This window comes from Galendromus occidentalis, unplaced genomic scaffold (genome assembly GCF_000255335.2).
Source record: "Galendromus occidentalis unplaced genomic scaffold, Mocc_1.1 scf7180000076386, whole genome shotgun sequence".
NCBI lineage: Eukaryota > Metazoa > Arthropoda > Arachnida > Mesostigmata > Phytoseiidae > Galendromus > Galendromus occidentalis.
Window position 1 is genome coordinate 213,840 of NW_003804375.1, and position 28,000 is coordinate 241,839.

The following is a 28,000-nucleotide window of genomic DNA, read 5'->3' on the forward strand; positions in this document are numbered from 1 at the left end:
GGTTCGATGCTTCACTGTGCAAGACTCCCCGATACTGATGAAAGAGGGGAGAGCAGGAGAAAAGCCGTATTTTATTTTTTTCCAAAGTTGTTTCGACAACATTTAAATGTATGTACCACGTTTCCGGCTCAGTACCCGTTGCGAGTTCGATTTACTGTATGTATGAATATTCGTATTCTATAATTTGCGCTCATTTATGACCATCGGGGAATCTTCATACCTACTCATGCCTAAAACTCTCTATTCGCGGGGATATCGAAAAAGTTATTGATGGCTGGCGCAAAGCCCCCCTTCATCGCCCCCGATCTGTTTTCCTGGACGCGTAAGTCTTCGCTAAACATTAAAATTGATAACCAACCAGGATCAACGTTTCTTTCAATGATGGCACTCGACTGTAAACATTCATTCACTGATGATTGTTGCTGCTGCTGCTGTTGTTGTTATTGCTGCTATTGTGGCTAATATGACTGCTGTTTTTACGGAATAGGCCGCTGAACATTCCTCGTTTCTTGGAATCCTTATGCGACGCGGAGCTCACTGATTGAGCGTCTGACGAAACGATCGAGTCCGATCGCTCGGGCCGCATCGTGGAAAACCCGGAGTTGTAGCTGTAACCGGGAGCTGCGCCAGGAGGAAGGGATGCGGTTCGGCTCAAATTTGAGTTACGGTCGGTGTCGTAGCCCATGCCCACGTTTCCGTAGACGGGTTCCTTGCTGAGATTGGTGAAGACCGGCTTATTGATGATGTCTGGAAAAGCGGGAGATATTCAAACTCGTGACTCGATCTCCTTGTCGATGGGCAAGAAAGTTGCCGGATACAGCTCGTTCCGCCGCAAGTCAAACGGATCATGACGCCCCACAAAGATTCTCTCCCATTCCTTGATACAACCACGCGCAGGAACTCACCCGTGTCGGAGTGTTGTTGGAACATCTGAATTTTCTCTTGAACGCTTCCCGGACTGCCGTTCCCGTCCACGCTCTCGGGAATGGTGGGTGTGGGGCTCACGCTCCCCATCGACGAATTCAGCTTCGAGTCGAAGTTCGTGGGCGTACTCCGTTCGCTGCCGCTGACGTGCTCGAAGGTGGTCTCGAGGGGATTCCGGAAGCCTTTGGGGTATTGAGTCAATTGCTGCGATGGATGGAGCGAAGCATGGAACTCGATTTTCTTCACCCATTCGTCCAGTTTATCTTCGTTCTGAGCTCCGAAAAGGAACTGGGTTCCGTCATTCAGAGTCAGTCGGAAGACGTGCTTCCGTTTGGTGTAGTCAGAAGCCTTCTCCACTCGAGCCTGGATTATGAGAACAAGTATGAGGAATACATCCAAAAGAAAATATGAATGAAAAAAAATTATTGGAAAAATGCGAAAAAAAATGTGGATGAAAATCATGAGTAAAAAATATATATAAATAGAAAAAGGGAAAGTTTGAATTAGAAAATTCTTCACAAAAGAAAGCAAACATGTGGATGCTTTGCATGAAATAATACAGGTTTCATTTGAAAAAGAATAAAAGAATTCGTGAGTTGTTGTCTAATTCACTTTTGCGCGAAAGCGAATGGCTCGATCGAACTCACATTTACGAGCATTATTGGCGCTGTTGCTGTACTCTTGTCGTTGAGGGCTTGCTGGTCCTTGAAGAAGGCCAACACGTGGCCGCAAAGAACCGTATAATACTGTTTCCAGCTTCTGACCGGTGCTCGTTTACCTCCCACCTGGAGTTGATGCTTCCTGTCTAGGAATCCTTCGATATCGCTCGGAGGCGGCTCACGGTTCCTCTCGGGGACAGTTGTGATATTCGTGGTTTTGCGTCGGGTCCCGAAGCTCGTCCTTCTGATAACTTGACCACGACTTCCGGTGGTCATGCTTTCCGTTCTACGGAGACCGATACGTTCACTCTCCATGCTCCTCTGAGACGACGTCCTACTCAGACCCGAGCGCAGACCGCGTTCGTCATCCACTGGCGAGAGGTATTCGTGGTACTTCTTCTGGAAGATGTTCCTCTGTGCTTTCTGGCGGAATTGCTCCATCCGTTCGCGTTCACGATTCTCTTGTTCAGCGATCCGGTCTCGATCTTCTTGTTCCTTGAGGCGGACGAAGTCCTGCTCCAGGAGCGTCCGTCTTTCGAGAACTTTGAACTTATCCTCGTGCGACATGATCTGTGGGGGAGATTAGCGACGATCAACGACAATTCGAAACGATTCCGACATGGCAGCAAATATGAGCGAGGAATAACGATTTAGAGCAGCGCAAAAAAGAGAGTCGGCAGTCCCGAACATCTACTCACAACTTTTGTGAGGTCTTCGTGTTTTTTTATGAGGTCTTGAACGGTTTCCAACGAATCGCCCACATTGGAGTCCATCAATGAGGGCTCTTGGCTCGTCAACCAGGCGTTCAGCTGCTCGGCATCACGCAGGAACTTCCGGACGTCGAGGTTCTGCTCGTAGACGGTCTTCCTTCGATCCCACGTTTTCTCGAGCAAGCTCCTGAAGTTGGCGAGTCTCGCCATTTTCTCCTGAACGTCCTCGGACATGAAGTGTCCGTTCTTGATCAGATTCTTCCCGTCCTCCTGGAAGCGGTTGAAGGCCGGTCTCTTGGCTTCTATGGCTTTGTAGTTCTCGGTGTGGCGGACGATGAGATTTTCGGCGCCACCGACGTCGGTGGGTAGATCGTCGGCGGTGATGATGGCCATCATTTCATTGGTCCAAGCCCTGAAGAGAACGGGGAAATTTTCTGCCGTTCGTCTATACACATCGAGATACTACACCACGTTCAAAGAATCTGAAGACTCTTGCGAGAGCCTGCGAGAGAGGAAACATATAACATGGTGGGAGAAAACTCACATCAGCTGACTGTACTCGTCGAAGTAGGTTTGCACCTGCTCGGCTTGAGCGAGCCGCTCCTTGCGTTCCTGACAGCGCTCTTGAAGTTTGTCGAAGATACCCTGAACCTCGTCGCGTTTGTTCTGAAGATGCTCCCTAGCATCGGGGAACATATCCCAGAGGCGCTTGCCCTCGGCTTGAGTCTGATCGACCTGTTTCTTGATGGCCAATACGTCGCGCTCGAATCCATCGTGTAGACGCGCGTTTGACTGCGGACGGAAAGACCAAGTTTTAGAAAGGATTATTTTTCGTAGGAGCGGCGTCGACCAAGTCGTTGGGGCACCCTTCCTCGATGCCTTTTCCGAAAACTCACCTGGATGGTCTCGAGGTCGTGGCCGCACTCGTCGGCGAAGATGACGGCGTCCTTCTCAACCATCCAATCGATGAGCTCGTCGGCGTTCTTGCCGAACGTGTGAACTTGCTTAGCGCCCACCAGAGCGTCCTTGCGCTGTTCGGCGCACTCCTTTAGGTCGCTGTAAGCCTTGCTGACTTTCTCCGAGCTTTTCTGGATGGCGGCCGAGTCTTTATGTTTCTCACTGATGAGTTTATGGGCCGTCTGCACAATTTGCACGACGCGATTTTCCGTGGAGCCGAGACCGCTCATGAAGGCGTCGAACTGCTTGATCAGCATATCGACCCGCTCAGCGTCGTTCCCGTAATCGTCTGAGGAAGCGATCAGCATCTGCTGTCCGATCCATTCCATGACATCGTCGACCTGTCTTAGGAACACAAAGTAGCCGAAGCTCGCGGCGAGCCGCTGCTGCTTATTGCTTATGTCCTCGAGGAGGCTTTTCCACAGCTGTTGCACGTTGGCCATACGCTCTTGGATGTTGGTCGAGTCGAAGTGATTCTTCTCGATGAGGCTCTGAGCCCCCTCGAGAAGTTTCTCGACGAGCTGCTTGAAGTTCTCGGCGTCTCGGAGAACCATATCGACTTTCTTCTCGGCTTTGGCACATGAGTTTTCGTCTTTGGGCTGATCGCAGCTGGACATCGCCGTGAGACGCTCCTTGATCCATCCTTCGACTTCCGCCGCGTCCGCCAACAGAGCCTGACTGGCTTCGCTGTCTTCGAGACGCAGTCGTCGGACGCCACACGCGTCGCGGAGGGAATTCCACGCGCTCCGGAGCTGATCCATTTTGGCGGCGATCAGCTCGGAATTGAGATGTTTCGAGCGGATCAACTGGTCTCCCTTATCGCAAACGCTGGACACGATCGACTCGTGCGTTTGGAGTTCGTTCTCGAGGTTGCGGTGCTTCTTCAAGAGCAACTGAACCGCGTTCAGACTTTCGCCGAGATCTGTAAGAGGAATTAAATCGTAAATAGTCCGCCCATGTCAAACGACAGGAACGGGGTTAGAACCCCCGTTTCGATTAGAATGAATAATGGGAATCGAGCTCACCGTTGCTCGTAGCATTGCTCAGACGCAGCTGGATCCAGGCCAATTCTTCCTCAACGTCATCGATGAACTGGTGGAGCAAGAGCGACTCGTCCAAGTTCTCGCGTCGGGTCTGCATGGGCTCGGTGAGCTCGTCGTATTTCTTCACAATCGCCTTCGTGCGGTCTTCGATCTCGTCCGCGAGGTAGCTGTCGTTCGCGATTAGAGTATCTCTCTGCTGTTTCACTCGCTCAATAGTCTCAGAATAATTATGAACCTGAGTTTCGAGCTGCTGGTGCTTCTTGAGGAGGATCTCCACCGAGGTCAGGTCTCGTCCATGGTCTTCGGAGCTAAGCTGGATCTCGACTTCACGAATGAAATTCTCGCAGTCTTCGACGATCCAATTGAAGAGCAGACATTGATAGGAATCATTGAGTCGAGTCTTCTTGACCGAGACCTCCTTTAGAAGATCTTGCCAGAGCTCCTGAATCCTCTCCACCTGGATCTTGATCTGCTGGCTGGCGAAATGTTTCGCCGCAGCGATCTGCTCGCCCTCTTCGACGACGTTGTCCACGCGGCTCTGATTGGCGATAATCTCAGCTTCGAATGCCGTGTGCTTCTTGACCTTGGACAGCAGGTTCGTGAAGTCTTTATAGTTCTCATCCAAGGCGACCTGCATTTTCTCGTTGATCCATGCTTCCGCCTCGTAGACGTTCCGCAGGAAAGCTTGCAGTACCTTCGACGCCTCGAGCTGCTTCGCTCTGTCGGTCAGCCGCTGTCGCATTCGGTCACGTCGTTTGACCAATTGACCGAAAGTGCTCTCGATCTGGCTCCGATCCCGATGTCCAGCGTTGACGAGTTCTTCGACGAACTTCCCCAAATGATCGACACGATCTCCCTGTGCCTGGAGAGTGTTCACGAAATCGCTGTGCTTGGCGAGTAGAGCCCGCACGCTCGCCATCGAGTCCCCGATGTCTTCGTTGTTGAGGAATCCCTCACACGTCAGCAGCCAGGACTCGGTCTGAGCAGCGAGTTCCCTAAAGTGAAGCATCTGCTTGTTCTCGACCACGGCGAGCCCGCGCGCTTGCCAACACTGCTCGAGATCATCAATGGCGTGCCGGACCTTCTCGATGCTACGCTCGATCTGCTCGTCGAGAGCTTCGCTCCGGCGAGAGGTCCCGGACCTCGAAAGCTCCAGTAGATCGTTACCGTCGGCGAGAATCTTTTCGGCGGTTTCGCGTTTCGAATCCATGTGAGAGCGTCGCTCATCGTGCAAGGCGACCAACTGTTCCGCTTCGGCCGTGGTCTGAGCGAGTTCCTGAGCCTGGAGGTCGGCTTTCATGTCTTCGTGCCATTTGGTGAGGGATTTAACCTCGTTTAGGAATCTGTGCACCTGATTGACGTCTTCGAGCACCGAACGCTTCTTCAGAGTCAAGTTGCGCAACTCATCCCAGTGGGTGTGGATCTCATCGATTTTCGGCTGGATTGCCGTGTTGCCTGAAATATTTTTTTCCGTCAATAGTCAGAAGAAAAGCTTTCGACAGCGAGATAATCGGAGCCGATCCCTCCGAATGGGGACCCCGATAGAAACGCTCAAGATACTCACAGGGTGCGACCTCGCTCCTCAGAAGCTGTTCCAATTTGGCGTCGTGGTCTTTGATCTTCTTGGAGATTGTTTCCTCGATCTCGCGTTCGACCGCATCCTGTTTCCGCTGCAGAGATTCCACGGCGGCCAGGTTTGCGAGGTTCTCCTCAGCGCTGAGGAGTCCCTTCTTCTCCTTGATTCGGTCCAAGGTATCGGAGAGATCTCTCATGTAGGAGTGGACGCTCATCGCCGCCTTGAGTTTAAGCCGGTACTCGTCGAGAGCGCCCTGGAGCTTCTTCCAGTTGTCGTTGATATCGTTCCTACGACGCTCGATGACCTGAGTCGCTTCTTTGCCGCTGTGGCCGCTAGCAATCAGCTTGTCAGCCAGTGAGTTGATCTTCTGGATCCGAGTCCCATCGACCCTCATGTCAGAACCAACGTCGTCGAGCTTCCGCTGAAGGATTGTGCAGTGCTCGAGATCCACGCCGGTATCGCTCGCCTGGATCATGATGCCTTTGTCCCGGATCCAGGACTCGACCTGATCGCATTGATTGTTGAACTCGAGGATGTCCTGAGCTTCCTCGAGACCGATTCCTCTCTCCTTCAGTATCTGGACGAGCTGGTGCCACGACTTGAGGAGTTTGTCAAGAGGGGCGGCGACCTCGTTACGGTGACCCTGTTGGATGAGCTTCTGGCCCTTGCCCTGGAGCGCATCGATCGTGCACCGGCTCGCCGCAAGTTCGGCTTCGAAGGTCTGATGTTTCTTGAGTTGCTTCATTTTCTCGTCTAGACTTCCCTTGCCCTTCGAGGCTTCGATTTCGTTATCGAGCTGTTTCCTTCGGTTTTCGATCCCGGACTGGGCCTCGCTCGCTTCGAAAAGGAACTCGGCGAGGTGCAGAAGCCGCAATAGCTCCCTGCGTTTGATGTTCGCGCCGTCGACGACCTTCTGACGTCTCTCGAGAACTTCGTTCAACTTCTCCCCGATAAGCGGACTGTCGAAATGGCTCTGTTTGATGAGAGCTTGGGCGTGATCTTTCATGACTTGTATCTTCTCCTCCTGGCTTTGCAGGACCCGCTCGAACGCCTCGTGTTTTTTGAGGGCGTGCTTGATCTCGTCGACACTCGATCCGGGCTCGTTGCTCGCCAGCTGGGCCTCCTGTTGCGCGCACATGGTCTCGCATTGCTTCACCTCACGCAGGAAGAAGCTGCGATCCAGCAGCTGCTTGAGGAAGGAGGTTCGTTGCTCGAAGAGTTTGTAGAGCTTGTCGTGGGTGGCCTGGAGACTCTTGACCCGTTTCAGGATCTCGTCCGCGGCGAAATGTTTTGAATCCTTCATTTTCGTGCCGTGTGCGACCAAAATGTCGAAGTTCGTCTCCTGGGCCTGGATCTCGCCTCGGATGTTCTGGTGTTCGGCTTTGAGCGCCTCGACCTGTTCGTAGCCTCGCGGGTTCTCTCGGGCGGCCAGCGACACACAGATTTGATTCGCCCAATCTTCGAAGTTGCGGCAGGCCATGAGGAACTTGTGGAGTCGGAGGCTGTCGTTCAGTTTCTGATGCCGGTCCTCGACCACGGTCTTGAGACGATTCCATTCCTGAACGATGTGCTCTTGTTTCTGTTGGATGTGGCTGGTGTTTGCGCCATGGTATTCACTCTTCAGCTGATCCGCCTGGTCCAGCAGATGTTGCAGATGTTTTTCGAGCAGCGTCAGCTCATTCTGCAGTTTGTCGTGCTTCTTCTGCAGGTCCTGGGTGCTTTTGACGTCTCTGCCCACATCTTCAGGGATGCTGGCGAACTTCGCGAGAATCTCGCTCAGAGCCTCCTCGACGTCTCGGTTGAAGGCATGGATCCTTCCGGCACCGTCGAGCTTATCTCGACGGATTTCAATGGCGTCTTGGAGATTGTCCCACTCGGTCGACACTTCCGTGGCCATCTCTCGTGCAACAACCGAATTCGACCCGTCGTTATCAGCAGTTTTCTTCGCGAGCTCGAGGAACTGGAGGTACCTCTCCTCACCGGCTTGGACAGAAATCGAGACCTGGTTGAATTTGGCTTGGAGTTCCTGGAGATGCTCGAGATCTGGACCGTAGTCCTCGATGGATACCAGAACCATCTTCTCTGCGATCCAATCGAGAATTTCCTGATATTCGCGGAGGAATTCGTGATGCGTTTTCGACTCGAGAAGCATCTGGCGGCGGACGGCAGACAGTTTCTGCAGGTTCTTGATCTGCTGCTGTAGAGTAGCGTTCTTGTTGGCGATGGTCTTGGCCTCGGGATGTTGCGAGTCGACCATTTTTTTCGCTTCGGAACTCATTTCGTTAATGAGTCCAACGTAACTATCCAGCTCTAGCTCGAAAGCGTTGTGCTTGGTCAGAAGCTTCACAGCGGTATCGTCGTCTCGGCCGTAATCGGCCGAGTTTAGGTAGTTGCTCTTCTCGTTGATCCATTGCTCGATCTCATTGACGTCGGTGTAGAATTGTTGAGCTCGGAGCGATGATTCGAGAGCTGCTTTCCTACGTTTAAGCTCCTTCTGGAGTCGCTCCCAGGCGTCCTCGACTGCATTGCGCTTGTCGCCCACGGCTTGAGTGAGTTTCTGAAACGAGAAAAATGAAGCCGTCGCTGAATGGAGATCCTGACCGCACGAAGTATTGCCCCGTCCCTCTCTCTTCATCTGAAGCTCCGATCAACTAATCTATGAACAGCTCTTGCTCCGCCTCCCGAGGAAAAACCCCGCTTGTCCCTAGACGATCTCCCATGCTCAGTATTACTATCGGCCGAGGGTTGAATTGAGGGAAGCTCACCTTAAGAAGATCCGGCCAGGTAGCCTTCTTGGAAGATCCAGAGTCGACTGCATCATCCGGTGCTATGGCTGCTTTGGTCGCGAGATTATCGCCAGCGCCTTGGTTGTTCTCGATGTCCTTCGAACACTGCAGGAATTTTTCGAGGAGCGGTTGATGGGCTTGAACCTCACGGGATAGCTTTTCGTGTTTCTTCATCGCGTTCTGAGCGTCGATAAGCGAGTTACTCTGTTCGGCTTTCGCGTTCTGAGCCGGAATATGTTCCTGGATCCATTTCTCCTCGCTGTCGAGATCGAATTTGCACTGGTGCAATTGAACGGACTCCTTGAGATATCCACGGCGCGCCTCGGCAGGTTTCTTGAGGCTTTCCAGCTTCGCCTTCACCAAGTCGGCGGCGGACTCGATATTCTTCCCGTCGAAGTGGCCTTCTCGCGAGAGGATTCCGCCTTGCGACGCGAGTTCTTCGATTTTGGCCTCAGCCGCAGTGATATCGTTCTCGATGGCCTGTTGTTTCGCTGCGGAATTCCGAAAAGAGAAGAAGAGATTATTTGATTATCGATTCACCCCTTGATGATAATAATAGTAGTAATAATAATACTTAACCCGTATTCAGGCGACAATAATCGATTCACTTCCTATCCTACACGATCGTGAGCGAGATCGTGCGGCCTCTCCTTCAAAAACTGCAGGGAGGGGATCCAAAAGGACCGAGAACCGTCACGGAATCCGCACGAGAAACCTACCCAGAAGGTCCTTGGCAGAGCGCAGATCGTAGCCGATATCTGTCGTCTGTAGCCTGCGTTCGAGGTCATCCAGTCTGCTCTGAGCCTCGTCCAAGTCTCGGTAGTAAGTTTTCTGACGGTTCGCTTGACTCAGCTTGTCGCCTTTGTCCTCGCTGAGCCGATGGAGCGTCGCCCACTCGTCGTTCAAACGGCTGAGGATGGCCTCGATATCCGGGGCGGCGAAATGATTGTTGCTGATGAGCTCCTTGCCCACTCTATTCAGGTTCGAAACGCGCTCCTGGTTGACCCTGAGTTCGGCCTGGAACGCCTCGTGCTTCTTCAGTTTCCGCTGCAGATTACTGAGATCTTTGTAGCTATCGTCTCCGGCCATCTTCTTCTTCGCGGCTATCCAACTGAACATGTCCTCGGCGTCAGCCTTGAATCTCTGGAAACTGTGGCTGTCGAGCAGCTTCTGTCGGACGATGTACGCCTCCTCTTTGCATTTCTTGCGACGGTCGACGATTCCGTCCCGGTCCTCGAGAATCTTCTTCGTCTTGTAATGATTGGCTTGAGCGAGCTTGTCGGCGATGTCGCTCAGCTCGCGGACTTTCTCATCCTGCTTCAGCAGCGTGTTGATGAGGTTGTCGTGTCGTTTGAGAAGGTTCTCGACTTCGTCCAAGGAGTCACCGACCGCGAAGTTCTTCAAGACGTTCATATGCGACGCCGTGATGGAATCGATCTGGTTGGCCTCTTTTGTGAAGATCTGGTAGTCCAGCGACTGTTTCAGATGCGATAGTTTCTCGAAGTAGCCTCTGAAACGGAATAATTTACCTTGATGATGGGACGATCGAATGTTTTAAAGAGGAACTCTGGACAGCGTACTGGTTTCCCCTCCGAAAGCTGCGCTTTGGCTCACCTTTTTATGGCGTCCTGCTCTTCCTTCAGTCGTTCCAGTATCGGGACCACGGAGGGATTGGTATCGACGAGCTTTCTCCCGAGCTCATAGAGATCTTTGTAGCCGGGTTCGTGCGCCTGGATGTCCGGCAGAAGATCCTCATGGTGTTTGAGAAGGGTTTCCGCTGTGCTCACGTCACTCGCTTTCTCGTGCCGGTTCAATTGCTCTTTGACTTCAGCGATCCAGTTGAGCAGCTCATCGGCGGAGTTCTTCAATACTTGGGCCCCGAGCGAAGCCTCGAGGTTGGCGCGACGTTTCTGAGCAGCTTCACAAACTTCCTGCCACATGTTGGTGACTTCGACTTTCTTGGCTTCGGCTCCCTTGCGCTCATTTGGGTACTGCGCAGCTACAGCGTCCGCCATGTGTACGACGGTGTTGACCTTCTGTTTCAGAGGCATCAACTCACGCTCGAGATTCTCATGTCGCCTCTGTAGGGCCTGGACGGTTTTCATGTCGGATCCGAGTGGCAGTTCAGAATCCATTTTCTCAATCTTCTCGCTCATCCAGTCCTTTGCCTCGTCGACCGTGCGATAGAAAACTTCGACTGACGAAGCGCCGTCCAGAGACTTTTCGAGACGAGACTTGATGGCGTTCATCTCGTTGAACATGTCCTTGACTTTCTTGTTCCGTCGTCGGATGTCGGCCAGTTGAGGGTGTCTCTGCTTGGCGAAATCTTTCTCGAGGTCTTCGATCTCATTCAGGCGCGTTTTCGATGCTGAGATGTCGGTCACGAAGCTCTGAAAATGCGAGAAGAAATTTCAAGGTTGCAGAACTAGCATACCGTCTCTCTTCTGCATCCGCCTGGGAGCCGATCGAGCGGTGTTTGTATCGATACAAACGGAATCCAATCCCTGAACCCTCGGTCAGCTGTGGGAATACTAACCTCGAACTTCTTCTTCTTGTCTTGGACGGTTTCGGTGGGATCTTCTTTCTGGATCGCCATGGACTTCTGTCTCATCCATTGTTCGAAGTCGTCGCATCTATCGAAGAAGTCCAGTATATTGATGGCATCGTGCAGGAGTTCCTCTCTTTTGGCGGCGAGGTCGCAAACGTTCCGGTACATCTCCTCTATGTTGTTCTGCCTCGACTCGACGCCCATGTCGGAGGTGGTTGCTACGGAACAAAAATCCCGAATCGAGTCAGCCAGAGGGAAACACCATAGGTGATCCGACTTCATCCGAAGTAACCTAGTCTAGAGCGAGTTGAACCTACATCTCGGTCTGACTTTCTTCACTTGTTTCTTGACGGGTCGTGTCTCTTGCACAGGGACAACTTTCCGAACGGCCTTCTCGACGACCTTGGGCTTTATCTCCTTAACGTAGTTAGCGGGTACGAAACCTGTCTGACCGTTCGTCCTCCGGATACTCCACCAATCTTCGTTCGTTTTATTGAGTAGAGTCAGCTCCTAGGAAATGAATAAAATATTATTACGATTTATGATCAAGTCGTCGTACGCGGTATATGACACCCAAAAAATGGGTGAAGTTAACGAATTCTACTTATTCAGAGACTCCATTCTGAGCGGTTCAGAACACAGAATGCTGAGCCGTCGATCGGCGAACCCCTGACCGCTTCGATGGTCGCAAACCTCCAGCGATACCGCCTACATAAGGTCTGATACGCAAGCGGATTAGAAGTGATAGGGGGTCGAGAAAATAAAATCTCCAGGAGGAAATCTCTCATTCCCCGTGCGAGAGTTCCGATAACTCGCACCGTACCGAGGTCGGGGGGTTTCCCCGGGGCGAGAGATGAGCCTTCGAGATTTAGGAGCGCAATCAAGAGAGATGACGGTTGTGATTTTGATTTATTCGGCTCTCTCTTTGTTCTCTTATCATCGACAGGCGGTTGCTGAATGCTGACGCTCGTCAGGGTGTCTGGTCGGATTAGTCTACGCGTGAGTGATAAAATGATGATGAATGGAATTATTCTATTCCTATCCGGCCGGGCCAAGGCCCGAGCAGCTCCATCTATGAGCAAGCCTCTGGAATCTTTTTCGCACCCTCTGTCTCATCGTTTTACGACGACTTTAATCCCTGGTAATAGAATCGGCCGGCGTGCAGTAGCATCGGCAGTAGTAGTAGTAGTAGTTGTCCGAGAAAGCACAGTCTTCGAGTGGCGATTCTGTCCGAGAAGAGAGCGGAGAGCGTAAATTCCGCGGGAAGCGAAAATCACGCGGGGAAGCGAGTTCGCGAGAAGGCAAGCGGACAACGACGTCACCCTCGACGTACCCTTCTCAATTTGTAGATCGAAACTCTACTTCTCACATCGCGTTTCCTTCCCTCGGAGAAGCTACGCTCGCCTTCGTCTCTTTCCACGGGAGCAGAACCTTCTCTCAGGACTTCAATCGGTGATGCGACAACGGAACCGGTACCAAGTCTGAGCACAAAGTCGATGTTAGGACAACGCGCTCTGTCGCTTCGTGGAGAGTGTGGTCCCGTTCGCTGACTAACAGCCACGGACGGACTAACGGACGGAGGGGCAGACCGGCCGACCGATCCGCCGAGGAGCCAACGAGTGAAAGATACACGAACAGACCAGCTAGGCACCGTTTGCGTATCTTCCCACTACAACGTCCAACAACAACATTACCGCTGTTACCAACACTGACAACACCATCGACCGAAAGTGGTGACCATTAGACGAGCACATTAGTGCTATCGGAGGCTCGGCCGAAGGAAAATTCGCCGACTTAGAACCCCGGGTGCCGGCTACTGAGCGGCGACGAGTTTTCCCGAACCACTTGTTGCTGGAATCTCCGGGCGAGGTCCTTCGATTTTGGTGTGAGTGACCATCCGAAAGTGAACTCCCTCCGCGAATATCTTCCGACGAATTGATCAGCGAGTGCGTGACTCCGCGGAAATTTAGCCCCTGATTTCAATCGATGGACTGGAGTTGCCGAAATTTGGATGGGGGACATAACCTCACGTTCCCAGTTCCCTTGTCTCAGTGGGAACGAGAAGTGGGCGCATTCATTGTGGCCTCGGAAGCTTTTCTAGCATTTTTCGGTAACCTGGTGAGTGAAAATCGCATTTCCCGAATAATAATTTCTTTCTACGCGGATAGACCGTCAAAGGACGAAGCAGTAACATGTCTCTGGCCGGTCGGTCGGTCGGCCGGTCAGACCGTCAGGCTATCCATTCGTCGCTGGTGTGTGGAGCCCCCGGCGCCGTCGAGTGAATACAGAAAAGGATACGGAAGGTGACGGACGCAGCAAGATAGCCGATCAGTGTCTGAATGTAATAATATACTGTCCGTCGCTTCGACCAAATTGGAAGCGTGCAAACGCTGGTGGGGAAGCGAGCGGCAAAGAGAAAACTTTGCATTTCCCCACAGAAATATTTCGTTCCTTTCACGCCGAAAGAGAAGGGGCGACAGCAAGCGAGCAACCCTTCAGGGCCAGTCCCATTCGATTGCCCTGGAACCTCCGGGGAGCTTGGTCCTCCTGCATCGGGGAACGGCCACAATCAATGATTGGGGGGCTTCTTAAAGCTTGAAAGCATAGTTCCCACACTGAAGTTCTCCGAATGACAATAATTTCATTTGACGCTCGTCAAGGTCGGCCACGCACATAGGAAACGTCTGATCTGCCTCTTTCGAGGCGGCATGTCATAATCGCTAGCCCACTTCATCATTCGAGGAGCAGCCGCTTGTTCCGAGATGATCCTCGAGCACCACTCAATCCATCAATTAAGCCAATAGCGCACACCAATCACAGCTGTGGTCAACCTGCGGGGATGCAAGAGCTTCCTCCACAGAGTATTTATCGCGCTCGTCACCGCCGCTGACGCCGCCGCGGCCGCCCTTATAGCCCGATATCTCCCATCGAGAGCGTGATCAGCAAGAGCAGCCGAGGCTGCAATCCTCATCGATGATGAATATGTCTCCCATGAGCGATCATAAAGTTCGCGGGAGCCGGAAATTCGGCCTCGACCGTCGCGACATTTATAGACGCTCTCTTATTGCTCAGGGATATTGATTCCGCAGAATCGTCGGGCCTTGAACTTGATTAAAAAACATTGGCCGCGTCATGATCATTGCCATTGTCGTCGCTGTCGCCGCAGACCGCGACGCCGACGTCGTTACCGTCGCAGAACTATTAATTAACGTAGCTCGGCCGAGACCTCAGAAATTCAATGCTGTCTACGAGTCTGCCCCAACCTCAAGCGGCGCCGAGACAAAGAATCCCTTATTGTCTCACGTTAAACAAACAGATGAAAACGATCTCATCGCTCCGGACGGAGACTTTCCCGGAACGGAGTGCAGTCGTTCCGCCGTTCGATTCTCTGAATAGAAAGAGCGGAAGTTTCCGCGATCGATCGAGCCGCCTGATCGGAGGGGCCGAGGAATCCGCTCTAGGCTGAGGGACCCACTCCACGATCCGACGAGGAATTAGCGTCTCGGTAGCCCCTCCTCGAAGGGTCCAATGGATCAGATGCCTGAAGACAGATCGTTTTTTTTTCCTCTGCAGGTCGTGCTTGTGATCACCTTCATAGATTCAAAGGTCCGCCAGCATAGAGCGATGTCGATTCTCATCTCATCTTTGGCTGTGAACGACATCATCACGGCAGTTCTGGTCATGGCTCCATCTGCGTATTCGCTCAGTCACCCCAGAGGTTCGTTTTTTCTTTCATCACTCTTTCGAAAAGAAAAATCGACCTGAAAGCTTCGTCGAGCTGCGAGACGTAAGACGGGAGTGATGGTACATCGGGTATCATTCTCAAATGTCGAGCAAGCTCTAATCGCTCTGTCACCCGTTTACGACATACCCAACCCTAGCCTGCTGCTTCTATCGCGTTGTCTGCAAAGCAAGCTCTGCTGCGACTATCCTTCGACCCGACATCAACGAGTTCTTGCCCGAAGCTCCATATCGCTTGGGGAGAGGGCGATATCCGAAATTCTACGCGAAGAGATGAGCGATCGAAAAATGAGGCTTCCTATCATCCCCGCATTCGGATCCCTCGTCGTGATGGCCTTGAATCTCTATCAGCTGCTCTTATCGCTGTTTATCGAGAGATACATGAACGTAGCCCTAAGGTTTCGTGGCCAAAAGCAATCCATCCTCCACCGTGCCCATAGAATCTTGTGCCCGTCGCTCTCTGACGATCGGAACTGGCGGAACTAGCGGAACGACAAGATATGTCAACACAATGCCCATAGGTAGACCCTGAGTAATGTACTCGCGGGGTGGTCTTCAGGATATGACGGCTATGTGACTCGCCAGTCATTCGGTCGCTTGCTCGATTGAGCAATGAATAAGGCCGGCCTCAGCTCATCGTGTTATTCCACCGTCGCGAGCGACACGTCCGAGAGATCGTCCCGAATCGTTCAGCTTACTCATGTAGAGTCGGCATCAGCTCATTAGACTCCTCATAATGTTCTCGCGATGAGCCCCGTAACTCCGCGACAGAGAGCGGATGAGCGGTCAGCCTACGAGGCCGTGAACCGATTTCGAGGACGAGATTCTCAATGTAGATCCGGTATTGCAGGTTTTCCTCTGTGTCAGCCTCAGGTTTGTTCTATACACGGGGTCTTCAACTACTGGATGGCGACGACATCCTCGATAACTTTGGCGATGATCAGCATCGATAGGAACATTTCGATTCAGAAACCCCTATTGTATGCGGCGCAGATCTACGCATCAAGAAGTCGAGTCATCAAAATGGTTCGTTCGATTATCGGCAACTCGTGACCGATCACAAAAATATACCATTGGACCCCTCTCTTCCGGAAAAAGAAGATCATCGACTAATTAATTGGGGAACACTTCGTCCGACGACTACGACGATTTTGCATCGTTGCTCTAGGTTTTGCTGCCGTGGACCCTTGGCATCATTTATTCGTTGATTCCGTTCAGTCTACAGTGGATGACGTATCAACTCGACAATATCGCTTGCGACGTCAACTGGAACCCGGAGCCCGGTTACCGGATCTATTATGCGGCTTGTTTCAGTCTGTGTTTCTTCATACCGGCGGCAATGATTCTGATTCAGTACTCGAGAATCATCTACTCGATCCACAAGCTCAGGCGGCGGACACCGCAGGAGAGCCGGAACGGAATGGTTAGTAGAGACTTCAGATGGAAATTCCGAACACCGGTGTGTCGTTGGTATGCATTCCCGAAGAGGCCGGGGTGCCGTGGCAATTGCGAGTTGACCTCATGGGGTGTGCAGCACTACACGAAAGCCGGCGATGGAACCTTTCGCCTAGTGTTCTCTTTCGTTGACTAGACATGGAAATGGAGGCGGCGGAAAATCCTTTGGCGTAAGGAGTCTCTCTCGGGGACGCACTCGAGCGAGAAGACAGTCGAGCTACCGTTTCACACGACGCTATTCCCTAATCTCGTATCGCACGCCGCTTGTTTTAGCAGTTTCGCTGTCTAGATCTCTCGACTTTGTTTATTCTCCGATAATACGGGAGGCCCTCTCGCTGGACGCAATCGAGCATGGACACGGTGGAAAAATTACGAGATAGATCAAGGCCGTCTGAAATCTCCGGGCTCTCCGTCCGGCGTTCCTCGACCAGATATCAATTGGTTCAAGGGTGTCGATGTGTTGACGAAAAAAAACTGGTGCAATGCGTCGCAGGGCCAATCCTGGATTCGAGCCTCGAGTTTCACAATGAACTCATGGTCGAGCGGATATACACGATGGGCATCTACTCAAAATTCGAATCCGGCTTTATGTCGATACGTGTTCCTCGCCCCCTCGTAAAATTTCTTTGCCCTCCTTTTAGTCCGATCAGACTGGTGGGGTTGATTCAACGTCTCAACCTTTTCCCCCCAGGTGAAATCCCCTTCAGGAATCAGCTTAAAACTCATTGGACGACGGCCCTCGCCAGAGGTCGAGGACAACTCGACGAAACTCGTGCTATCTGTGCTGATACTGGTCGTGGTGTTCTTCGTGTGCATCACTCCTTTCTGTCTGACGAAACTCATCAAAGTCGTATACGGACCACACAGAGTGCCCAATTGGTGCGATATGCTGTCCACGATAATCCAGTTCAGCGCCAGCGTAATCAATCCTATCGTCTACTCACTCGGACTCAAACACTTCCAAGAAGCTCTTGTGCGCCAATGGCGAAACCTCAAGAACCACTGTAGTGTATACTTTTTCTTTCGATGGTGTGATTCGTTCTGATTATTCACAAACCGTCGCTCGATTCCGTTTTTGTAAAAAGCTTTGTAAATAAATAGAATACATCCTGTTTTCTGAGAACTCGCATCCATTTGGGGTAGCGTATTCGCGATTCGAATCAAGAGGGTCAACGATTAAAGACGAGATATCGGACGGGAAACAGTTGCTAAGGACTGCGATCTGAACTCTCAGTCTGAGAAGATGGCCGTGAAGGCCCGGAACAAACTCTGCTGATCACTCACCTCTCCCCTGGGGACCTGCATGCCCTGTCCCTCGTAAGGGTACATCATGAGAACTTGGGGCTCTTCGCGTCGTTCGATGTGCTCCTCGATGACATCACGCATCACAACCATCTGATAAACCTCTTCGACCAACTCTATATCATCGTCCTGTTTTTGGTCCATGAGCTGGAATGGGGCAATGGATATAGGTTGGCTTTGGAAACGACGGGAACAGGCAATAATCAGGCGATCTATACATCTCAGTTAGTTAGATAACTCACGTTGCGCGCGACACCGGTTTTCACCATGCGGTCGACATGAGCTCTCAATTTTTCAATTTCCGGCTCATAAGCCTTGATTCCACCACGGAGTGTTTGATGTCTAAGGAATAGGAAAGAAAACGCGGACATGAACATTCGACGGTCAGACTTCGGAATGTTCCGACAGTGAATTATATCAATTTCTCTAATTCATTCACACACCTCTTCAGGAGAGATTGTGCAGAGAGAACCGAGTTTCCAAAGTCTTCGGATGCCACAAGCGGTTGAACCTCTCGGAGGTAACTCTCGGCCTCGTTCGCGTCTCCCATGTAGCGGAAGCCTTCGATGGCATCGTCTAGTTTCCGTCGCTTCTCTTCGCATAACTGTAAATAAGAGAGACTTCTTAGCAGATGAGACTTCTGACTGCACTGACTGGAGCCAACAAAAAATAACAGATCCATCAACCTCTCACAATCACAGCGATCAGAACTATGGCGGAAACGCCCCCTCGCTGAGCGAAGAATCATGAGCATAATTCACTCGTTCGACCCGATGTCTTCTCCGTCTATGGCGACAGAAATTCTGTCGGACTAGCTTGAACCGGATATCGGATACTCGTATACCGCATATCTGATCGAGCTGTACGATCGTCGGAGAGCCCTGCCAAGCCTCCGAGGGGACAGAATCGGCGCTGACCCCATCGGATTGTGCAAGAATTTCCTTCGGGCGACCGGGAGCAACTACTTCATTGTCAATTTTGCGGAGAGTTCTTTCTCCACTAGCCCTCGCACCCTCAGCTTGACCCCGCCGAAGGAAGACCCCCGACTGCCGTCCGGTAAATCGAATAATCATCCCTGGTCACGGCGCAGAACCGATTCCTGGCAATCGGCAGTACTTGGGACTAGGCGTCGCAAATAACCGCAGATTTCAGGGAAAACCGCGGTTATGGTCTGCGGTTAACCGCTGTCCCCTGTGGGAGGACTGCGGACTCCCATGTTGAAGAAAAATCTTAAGAGCGGTTGATAAGCGCGGTCGCAAAGAGACCAGGATGAGTCTCGTCTGGGATACTCGCCTTATTCAATAAATCGAGCTGAGCCTCGATATCCTTCAGAATTTTCCCGATCTGATCGCTCTCCGAGTTGCCCATTTTCGCGCTGAGTTCCTTGCCGATGGTTCCGATGCCTCGGAATCTCTTCTGCGTCGCTTTCATTTCACCTTCGAGGGCCTTGTGCTTCTGCTGGACGGACACAAGCGACACCATGTCCCGCCCGGGTTTGAAGTTCTGGCAGGATCGTTGCTTGTCAATGATCTCCCTCTCGAGCTCTTCGCATTCAGCGACGAATCGGAACAAGTCTCTCGACGCCTCCAAGCGAGCCATTCTCGCTTTCGCGGCTACCTCAGCTTGAGAGAACAGACTTCCGAGTTCACCGAGTTTCTCTTGCAGCAACTTCTTATCACCGTGACCCTCTGTAATTCGGGATGAGAAATCGATTTAGGCGTCATTGAAACCCACGAAAGATCGTGATGGCGAGTCGGCACGATTCGTGACGAGCGGAAGCCAAGATATTCTCTTTCCTCGGGATATCACCGAGTCATATCAGATTCATTATCGCGTTCCGAAAGTAATCACCAACCATTAAGTAGCTGATTTATTTGTTTCGACAATCTGCCGAAGGTGTCTTTCTGTGATTTGAGTTGCGATGTGGCGATGGCATGCTTCTGAAGTAGATCTTCATTATCCATAAGATGCTTCCCCGTTTCGGTGGATCCGAACTGTCTGAGGAAATCTCTGAGGTTCTCGTACAGGTGGTCGATGTCCCTCAAAGCCGCCGTGAGCAGAGCTGCAAGACAAGAACTCTCAGAGAGGGGCGCCCGATTTCTTCAGGCATCGGAAGGATCAACAGAAGATCTTTTGGAGAACCTACCGTAAGAATTGAGGGTGTCGCGATGCTTCTCCAGCAGAGCGAGCAACTTATTCCATTTCACAATGATCTCATCGTGTCGATCCCGGATCGCTTTAACGTTATGATAATTTTCGTTTGTGAGTTCATCGCTCATGGCTGAGAGATTCTCGAAGCGATCCTTCCTGGCTATGATATCAGCGCTGATCGCTTCGTGCTTCATCAGCGTAGCTTCAACTTTCTGTTGGACGTTGGAACCGTAACGAGGGTCGCTCAGGACGTCGATCATGTCTTCGAGATAATTTTCTCGGACGTTGGATTTGTTCATGAATCTGTGCGCCATTGTCTCCAATCTCTTCTGACGGATCAGTTCCTCCTTGAGCGACACCTCACGACGGTGTTCAGCCCCTTCGAGAGACTCCCAAGCTTTTTCGATGTCCCCGACATGTTTACCCTCGGGAGGAGTGTAGAGCGGTTGACCTAAGTTTCCGGAGCAATCAAACAGTTAGAGTGATCTTATAGCCCGGTGGTTCCACTCTTCGTCACATTTTCGGAGGGGCTCATAGAGAATATTCGGGCGCTCACCTAAAGCTTTGAGCTTCGTCTGTATGGCGAAGAGATGAGCCTCGATCTCGGCTCGCTCAGTGTATCTCGGGGGTTTCTCGACGGTTCGGTATTCTTTGAACTGGGATAGTTCGTTCTGCACGCCCTCCACCGAGTTGGGATATTCCCTCTTGTCGAGCTGCACGACTTTCTGTTGAATCCAGGCGAGGAGCTCTGACATCATTTGCTCATAGGTTTGCTTTTGTCTGTCAACCTCAAGCATACGTCCGACGATCTGCAACCGAAACCTTTGGAATATTAATATTGGAACCGGGCTCTGTATTTTTCTTCTCGTTCGCGATCTGGTTCTCTCATCGGCAGTCATCTAGAGAAACGGAAACTCACATTGGCGATTCGGCGCCCACCGGTGAGTTCCTCCTTCATCCGGAAAAAGGTGTGATAGTAGGATGCAACATAGGTGAGAACGGACCTCTCATCCGGTTTCGGAACGTCGACATCTTCAGCGTCTAGCAATCTGTGGAACAACGAAAGAATTTCGTTATGGCTTTCCAATGGCGGCATTGGCTTCGGAAGTATCCCCCACTCATATGCACGCGTGTCAAGCATTCCCGGCGCCAATTAGGTAACTCACTTCGCCACACCGAGCTCTCTATGCGCGACTTCGAACGCATGGTTCAGGTTCTCAATATGGTTCTGAGGCTCGAGGTCCTCGTATTGGATGAGGTCCGGCCGATGCGAGTGGATGAGAGCGTTGAAACCCAAGCCATTCCTCCAGGATGTGCTGAAGTCACTGATATGAACTCCGGGATACCCACGAGTTTTGCGTTGGCACCATAGAAGCAGGGCCTCCTTGGCGGATTTCTTCTCAGAATTCTTCTCGTCATTGCCGATCTGTAAGCGAGCCCAACCTCAGAGGATCTTCTCCCGATTTTTTCCATCGTTGTCATTTATTAGGCCCCGGACGAGTTTCAGAGAAATTCACGAGGAACGCGATCGGCAGCAAAATACATTTTCTGATCTGTCGACAGTGGACAATAGTCGAGCGAAGGGATCGCGGTGTTCATCAGCGATCTGACAGTTTGTTGTCCGCCAAAATCGATCTTCCCACCCGTCTTACGTCTCACACACCTCGATTCGTTTATTCAATCCCATCGAGACGAAACGAAATGAAGCGTCGCTGTTGCCAGCGCCTCAGCTCAGCCAAAATTTGTTCCAAATAGACACACCCACACACGTACGCACAAACACGCCAAACTTCCGGCTGCCTCCTCTTCTCCACAAGGTGGGGAATCATTCATTTTGATTCATCAGATCAGGCAAAGTTGACGTAACTTCGTCATCTAGTTTCTGTCGTCGTAAGACCGATCGGACCGGTGGGCGTCGTGCGCGACGTCAGGTATTCTTGAAGTGATGGACCACGAAAGGTGGACCCGCCATGGAGGTAATAATAGAGCATTGGAAGGGTTTGTGAAATTCCATGCGCCTCGACCACGTCGTCTCTGCGTGATATATGTATTATATTTTCGAAAGCTCGACTACGTGCACAAAAGCGTCGTTTAAGAAACGCAACCAGACGGGCATGGGAAAACTGATCTCACTCGGTACTCGGTACTTTACCTGGATGGGATCGATCTCATGGATGACGAAGCGAAGAATTATTGTCCAGATGAGACCTAGGATCAAGCGCCGATTACCGTCCACGATGTCCTCCGCACCGATCGATTCGAGTCGGACCTGCAATAGTTTTATCGGAGTGATTTGAGGAACTTTTTCCTCCTGACTCAAGTGCGATTGTCTATGAACTGAATTTGGAGCTAGTGTGCCAATAGCCGGGCTCTCGCTAATCGTCGTTAGGTTTTCCGTATAGTTTCTGAGTTTTCCGAACTGTCGACCGATGCGTGCGAAGTCGTTCGATCGCGAAAGCTGTTCCCAGCCAGACATCCGTATGGACCTAACTTATCGAGTTCGTGTTTTTTGAGAGCCTGCCTCGTATTCAGACGGTGCTCTACTCTTGAGCGAAGTCGCCACACTCCTGCGAATTGCTACCGGGAGCTGCTGTGAAAGGCTCGGTCAGAGGCTCCGCATCGCGAACTGTATCGCGGAGACCTGACGAATACTTCAGTGTGTGGTGAGAGATTTTCAGGATCGATCAATGAGATCACGGTATCCTTCCGATGAGGGACCCCTCGAGGTCGAACCCTTGATCTGATTCTAAGGCACAGAACTCAATCGACGAAGCCCCACATCACGGGCAGCTGGGTTCTGCTCTTCTGCTACGCAGAGCCAGCGATTGACCAAATTCATGAGGGGTGGGATCGTTCGAGAAAGATCTCGCCCGCGACTTCATGGAAGAGCAGGAGAAAAATTTGGAATGCCGATGTTGTGCCACGCAAGCCTCTAGGCATGCCGTCAGTCAGTCAGTCACTCAGTCCGTCCGTCAGTTTGTCAGTCAGCCTGGCTCAGGCAGAACTGTCGCTTATTGAACTGTTTGTTCAGAAGTGAGATACATAAGAGGTTTGCTCGACGGGAGAGCGAGCAGAGCGTTGCTCACTCGTCAGTTTCATGCGGCGCCTATTCGCGCTACGGATTCGCAGGGAGCGAATCCGCAGGCAGAAAAACCTCCCGATCTTTAGCGCTCGGATGGACATGATTTTTTCCGTTCCGAGACCACAAGTTCCCTCTTCTTCTCCTTCAGGGAGCAGCGTAGAGGGCCTTGGAGAATTCGGAGACTCTGCTTTTGGTTCGCTCTCAGTGCAGCGACCTCCGATCCGAAATTGGAGTATTGGGGAGCTACACGGATGTTCTGATCAATCGTTGACGTTCGGCCCCAGTATTGGTTTCGGAACTCTTTGGCGCTATCGGCGGTCGTCCGATAAAAATTGTCGAGGATATAACGACTATCGATCAGCTCCGTGGCAAGGATCGGAAGCGACACGATTCGTCTTCTTTTTGATAAAAGCGAAAGTCAACCACACGGCGCTGGCAAGGGACTTCCTCAAAGCCGAGACAACGGCGGATGCAACTCCCACACGATGACAGCATTGGCATATCCACGACCATCTTCGCGGTCGTTGAGCTGAAACGTAACCAACCGAGTCGGCACAAACGATTCCGATCGGTATACACAAGGACGTTTATGAAAACTTTCTATTTACTCGCTCGTGGCTGGCGTGACGGCGTCATTGCCTATCCGTTCAACTTTCCCTGATCAGCAGACTGTCACCAAAGCGTTTTTCTGAGGTCATCCCAATTCCGACGATTGAGTAATGGCTCCGAGACGGCGTACCCACCGAACAGACATCGTCTGAGGCTCCGGACCGAATCCCCCATTCACTCTCAGCTCGAAGGAAGATGAATCTTCGATCCAGGAAATTCAGTCGATTTTGAATAAACTCGCCCTCCAGATGGACATCCCGAGTGTCTGCCATTTTTTATCCGCGATTCTCCGAAGTACAACAGAAGAACATTATGCTTGAGAATCGGAGACGTTTCCCTGAATCTTCTGGCACTGTTTATACAACGTCAGGAGTTGTATAGGAACCTAACGACTTTTGATTCGCACACCTATGGAGACACGATCGTTCACTGCACACCCGTCGATGCGAGTTGCTTTGCTCTTCCTATTCGAAGCGTAACTGAAGAGAATGTCGTTTACGAGCGATACGGTCGACCTCACTCACTGAAGAGACACATCGTTCGTGAAGTTTTCCTGCTAGGAACACGTCGCCAGGCTTCCAGAAGCGGTGAAAGATCGTGCACCCGGAATGTGTCCATCCCACTCGGAAGCCGACGAACGACGGTACGAAAATCTCCCCATCTGACTCGTTCTTCGAGTGAGCGCTTAAAGGATCCTCCGCCAACCGATGGACGGAGCATCTCTCCCCCGTGTGGGAACGCATTCACACCGAAGCCGGCGCTCCATCATCTCTTTGATAATTAGGCTGAATCTTGGGAATTTCTTGCGAGGAGAGAAGCTTAAAGCTCAAATACACCTGGATACATCCCTAGGCCAGAGCGACATCGGATCAGTCACGGACTTGTTCGGATTTGCCTGCGTGAGCCTTAGCAGCCCCAAATTCAATCGAGCACCGAACGTCTCGAAATTATGACGCTTCCGTCCGAAAGAAATTCCAGTCGTACCAGGGCACAGCAAGGACCCGCGGAGGCATACCTAAGTTCTTAGGTGTAGAATAGACCTCCCGGAATTGCTCCAGCGTGCGTCATAATGAAAGTATTCTCTCAATGGAATTGTCTACTCCGCACAGATGTCCATCGAGTTTCCTCGAATCGTTGCAGACGAGCCTGACATCATGGCCATGACGAAAACCGTGCAAGACCGTGATGGTTCCCGCTCATTGACCGTACAATGTCGAGCCCTCCAGCCGCTTGTTCCATTCGAGACTTACGTCATTCACCATGTCGGTCTATCGAGCGCGATGACTGGCAGCCGGTCTAACCGAAGCTGTCACAAAGGCTCCAGAAGCATAGAAGACTTTGAGTGGTCTGCTCAGCTAAGAGAGTTCGCTATCACACCGACACACTGATCGAATCTACTCTTCATGTCAAGTCGGAATAGCGTACATCTCTCCGTGAAATGAATCGATCACGCGATCAATTAAAGCAAGCCTCCCACGACCCGAGGCGGAACAGCCCGCGCGGGAGCGTCGGGGACTGCCGCGAGGAAGTCGAGGGCTCAACGGTAGAATTGACGGTGAAGAGCGATCCGCTTGCGGAGCTGATTGCGCGCGAATGCGGAGTTCTACGAGGCCTCTTTGTTGAAGCCGAAGTCCGATATCTGCGCACTATTGGATCGTTTGTCTTCAAGCATCATTTAATCATGTCAAGCAAGAGAGGAAAAAGAAACAGCGTACGTGTTCGTTCGAAAGAGCTTTCGCCGACTCATGAGAAGCAGAAGGAGAAGTATCTCGTCTAGACTGATGTTTGATGCTGTAGCGGATTAAGCTTCGAAGCCAGCAGCGAGCCCAGCTGACTGCGACTCGTATTCGCAGGAGGCACGCTCTGGTCAGCTCCATCATGGTGGAGTTCTCGATTCGGAGAAGGAGGGAAACGATGGTGAGGAATGTCGTCAGAGACACGTCCCCGGAAAAAAGACGAGTCATCGAGCGTGATTTCCCTCCCCAGGTAATTCTCTAGCAGTACTCGGCTATCGAGAACGGAATCCGAGAACTTTCGATCCCATTCGCTTGCAGTCTACGGAGACGCTAATGGTCGCTGGGAACTGACCCAAGGCCTTCATTGTTTCCAATTACGCTCTGGAAAACCATTCGGATTGTCAACTTCACTGCGATCGCGTCCCAAATGCTCGCTAGCAGGCTTTCAGTCGGACGTCGGAGCCTCGAGGGCTATAATTCCGTTTTCTGGGGTTTCCTCTCCGCTTGCAGCGTTTGACGACGCCGTCAGATTTCAAGAGAACAGCCACCCGTATTGAATGCTGGCACCGTCCGGAACATCGGCATCAGCGTCGATTTGGTCGTGTCGTCAACCCGTATCGAGTTGCCCTTCGCTTTGACGCGATTGACATGAGCGCTTGTTAATAGAATCACCGGCAGATCACGACATGCAAGTCACCGCAATGAGTCTCTGGGAACGATGAATTCGGGGTCCACGATAAGGAACCTGCCCGAATATTAAGGGTTCCGCGAGGGAACGCCCGGCGTCGGACTCACCTTTGTGTGCAGAAACGTCAAAGCTTTGTTGACATTCTCGATCTTGTGGACTCGCATCTTGCCGTTGTTTGGTTTCCCAAGCCTCTCTCCGGAAATGATCTCCAAGAGTTTCAGCAACTTCCGACCGTCGGAGAGGTCTGTGAATAGGTCGTCCACTTCCATTCGAGCCTGTAATCAGCGATCAGAGTGAGTACTCGAGCGGCTCAGAGAGTTTCTTATCGTGAAGTAACTGACGGGGAGAGAAAGGCAGACTCTTGTGCTACGGGAAGACCGTCCCAAACTATTGGGGGCTTTGGATATTCCGACGAAGGGAGAAAATATGGGTCTCCTCCTTGCGGGAGCGATTTTTCCAGATTTAATGCTCAGAAGATATGTCGGACATCGTAGAAAGCGACGGAGACGGAACGCTTTGAGGGAACCGGTACTCGTTGAAGAGAAATGGAAAACAGAGGCACCAGACGGCGACGCCAACTCGTGGAACACCCTCGTTCGAATGTCAACACTGTTCGATGGGCCTCCATGGCCGCGTGACCCTTTCGAGAAGTGTCTCTGTGTATTATTGGAGCCTCTTTCGGCACAAACAGCTCATTCGGGAGGACTGCCTTTCGGAGCTGAACCTGTCGGGATAGCCATGAACTTGGCTTCGCAAAAAAAGCCGAGACCCATCGCGACGCGCGTCTCGAGATTATTTCCTCGCAGCTCCGAAGCGAACATATGTGGAGTTTAGGGAAACTCAAACCATGAGATAGCTAGACGATCTGCATGAATATTGAGTGAGACTTACCCTGGAGAGGTACGAGTTCATCCATTTTGTGAAGGTCTTCTTTTGGATATGGAGTCGTTCCACTTGAAGCTGTCGGATACGTCCTCTCTCGAACTCCTGCGCCCCGGAGCGGACTTCACCTTCCCGCGACATGGCGGGAACAATATCTGCGCGGGGAAAAGATAAATTCTTCATGAATTTACTCGTCGCTCCAAGCCCTAATTTTTCTATCTTAGGTTTTAGGACGGGAGGTCAATTTATTTTTTTAGCGTCCTCCATTTATTTTCTGCCGCCTCCGGGCCTTCCGAGTGTCTCATCGATTGATCCAGACATCGAAGGCACGTCGAGCGAAGCTTGATAAAGATGAAGAGACACGAGAGGGAGAGAATAAAAACACCCGAAAAGCAGAGAAATCCCACGCAGAACAGCAGGTACTCGGGAATCCGTTAGGTAGCAGCAAATCTTTGTTCGGATGTCGCTCCGTATCTTGACTCAGTCAGACGCCAGACGGTACTTGGTGACCCACATAATTTGCTCTGGCTTCAGACCTTTCACCGACGGCAGCCATGTATGATCGCGACTACGTATCTTCTACAACGGCACTTCGACACGTCTGGATAGCGAAGAATCGTAGATCTCCGATTTGAGAAGATCTGCCGTAGCCCGACCGGACTAATACACAGTCACAGAATCGAATGAAATTTCTGTTTCTCGGCGGAGCCTGTGGCGATCGATCCCCAATCTTACGCGCCAGATCGAACCCGAGAACGTGGATCCTCCGGACCAGATTTTGGGAGTACATTAATCGAGAGGAGATCTCGATGAGAGCACGTCCTGAGCCTCCTGGTCCCTACATCCTCGAAATTCCCCTCCCTTCAGCGACACCTGGAGCTGACAGAAGACTAGCGCGAGACTCTACACGGCGACCGCTCGTCAGAACGTCAGGCTATCACTGAGCCAATGACTCTGCGAGACAGTCGGACCGAAAATCGGTTTCCGCGAACGGTCTCACGGAAGAGTAGGAATAGAAGCGATTTGGAGAGCAGGCGCTCTTGGAGAAGCAAGACGACAAACAAACAGATCGTACATCGTCTGACGACTTGCATTATGCTCGGTCGTGGAACAAAACGGCCATGGCTCGAACGCTTCGTCCGAGCGAGGAA

General features: G+C 51.7%; 2 protein-coding genes across 2 annotated transcripts; one reads left to right on the forward strand and one right to left on the reverse strand.

Moving 5' to 3' along the window:
* Nucleotides 1-83: 83 nt before the first annotated feature.
* On the reverse strand, nucleotides 84-26,990 carry kst (spectrin beta chain, non-erythrocytic 5 kst). Its single transcript, XM_029113201.1, has 25 exons — nucleotides 26,859-26,990; nucleotides 26,075-26,242; nucleotides 22,005-22,121; nucleotides 21,019-21,278; nucleotides 20,772-20,901; nucleotides 20,409-20,661; nucleotides 19,848-20,303; nucleotides 19,557-19,763; nucleotides 18,995-19,389; nucleotides 18,145-18,305; nucleotides 17,944-18,043; nucleotides 17,684-17,848; nucleotides 11,521-11,713; nucleotides 11,192-11,421; nucleotides 10,270-11,045; nucleotides 9,375-10,165; nucleotides 8,635-9,146; nucleotides 5,858-8,426; nucleotides 4,276-5,748; nucleotides 3,190-4,172; nucleotides 2,838-3,085; nucleotides 2,282-2,705; nucleotides 1,572-2,153; nucleotides 892-1,287; nucleotides 84-733 (listed from the first exon to the last, which is right to left on the reverse strand). Exons 1-25 carry the CDS (start codon nucleotides 26,988-26,990, stop codon nucleotides 407-409), a joined length of 12,048 nt encoding a protein of 4,015 aa, XP_028969034.1. The 3' UTR covers nucleotides 84-406.
* On the forward strand, nucleotides 13,190-17,444 carry LOC114828582 (beta-3 adrenergic receptor-like). Its single transcript, XM_029113202.1, has 5 exons — nucleotides 13,190-13,321; nucleotides 14,777-14,921; nucleotides 15,795-15,970; nucleotides 16,113-16,367; nucleotides 17,091-17,444. Exons 1-5 carry the CDS (start codon nucleotides 13,190-13,192, stop codon nucleotides 17,442-17,444), a joined length of 1,062 nt encoding a protein of 353 aa, XP_028969035.1.
* Nucleotides 26,991-28,000: the final 1,010 nt, after the last annotated feature.

Coding starts and splice junctions, on each gene's coding strand:
- LOC114828582 (XM_029113202.1), top strand. CDS start 13,190: ATGGACTGGAGTTGCCGAAATTTGGATGGGGGACATAACCTCACGTTC. Junction 13,322..14,776: donor TAGCATTTTTCGGTAACCTG/GTGAGTGAAAAT, acceptor TTTCCTCTGCAG/GTCGTGCTTGTGATCACCTT. Junction 16,368..17,090: donor AGGAGAGCCGGAACGGAATG/GTTAGTAGAGAC, acceptor TTTTCCCCCCAG/GTGAAATCCCCTTCAGGAAT.
- kst (XM_029113201.1), bottom strand. CDS start 26,990: ATGTCGCGGGAAGGTGAAGTCCGCTCCGGGGCGCAGGAGTTCGAGAGA. Junction 18,044..18,144: donor GCACAATCTCTCCTGAAGAG/GTGTGTGAATGA, acceptor CCTATTCCTTAG/ACATCAAACACTCCGTGGTG. Junction 4,173..4,275: donor GAGCAATGCTACGAGCAACG/GTGAGCTCGATT, acceptor TTCCTCTTACAG/ATCTCGGCGAAAGTCTGAAC.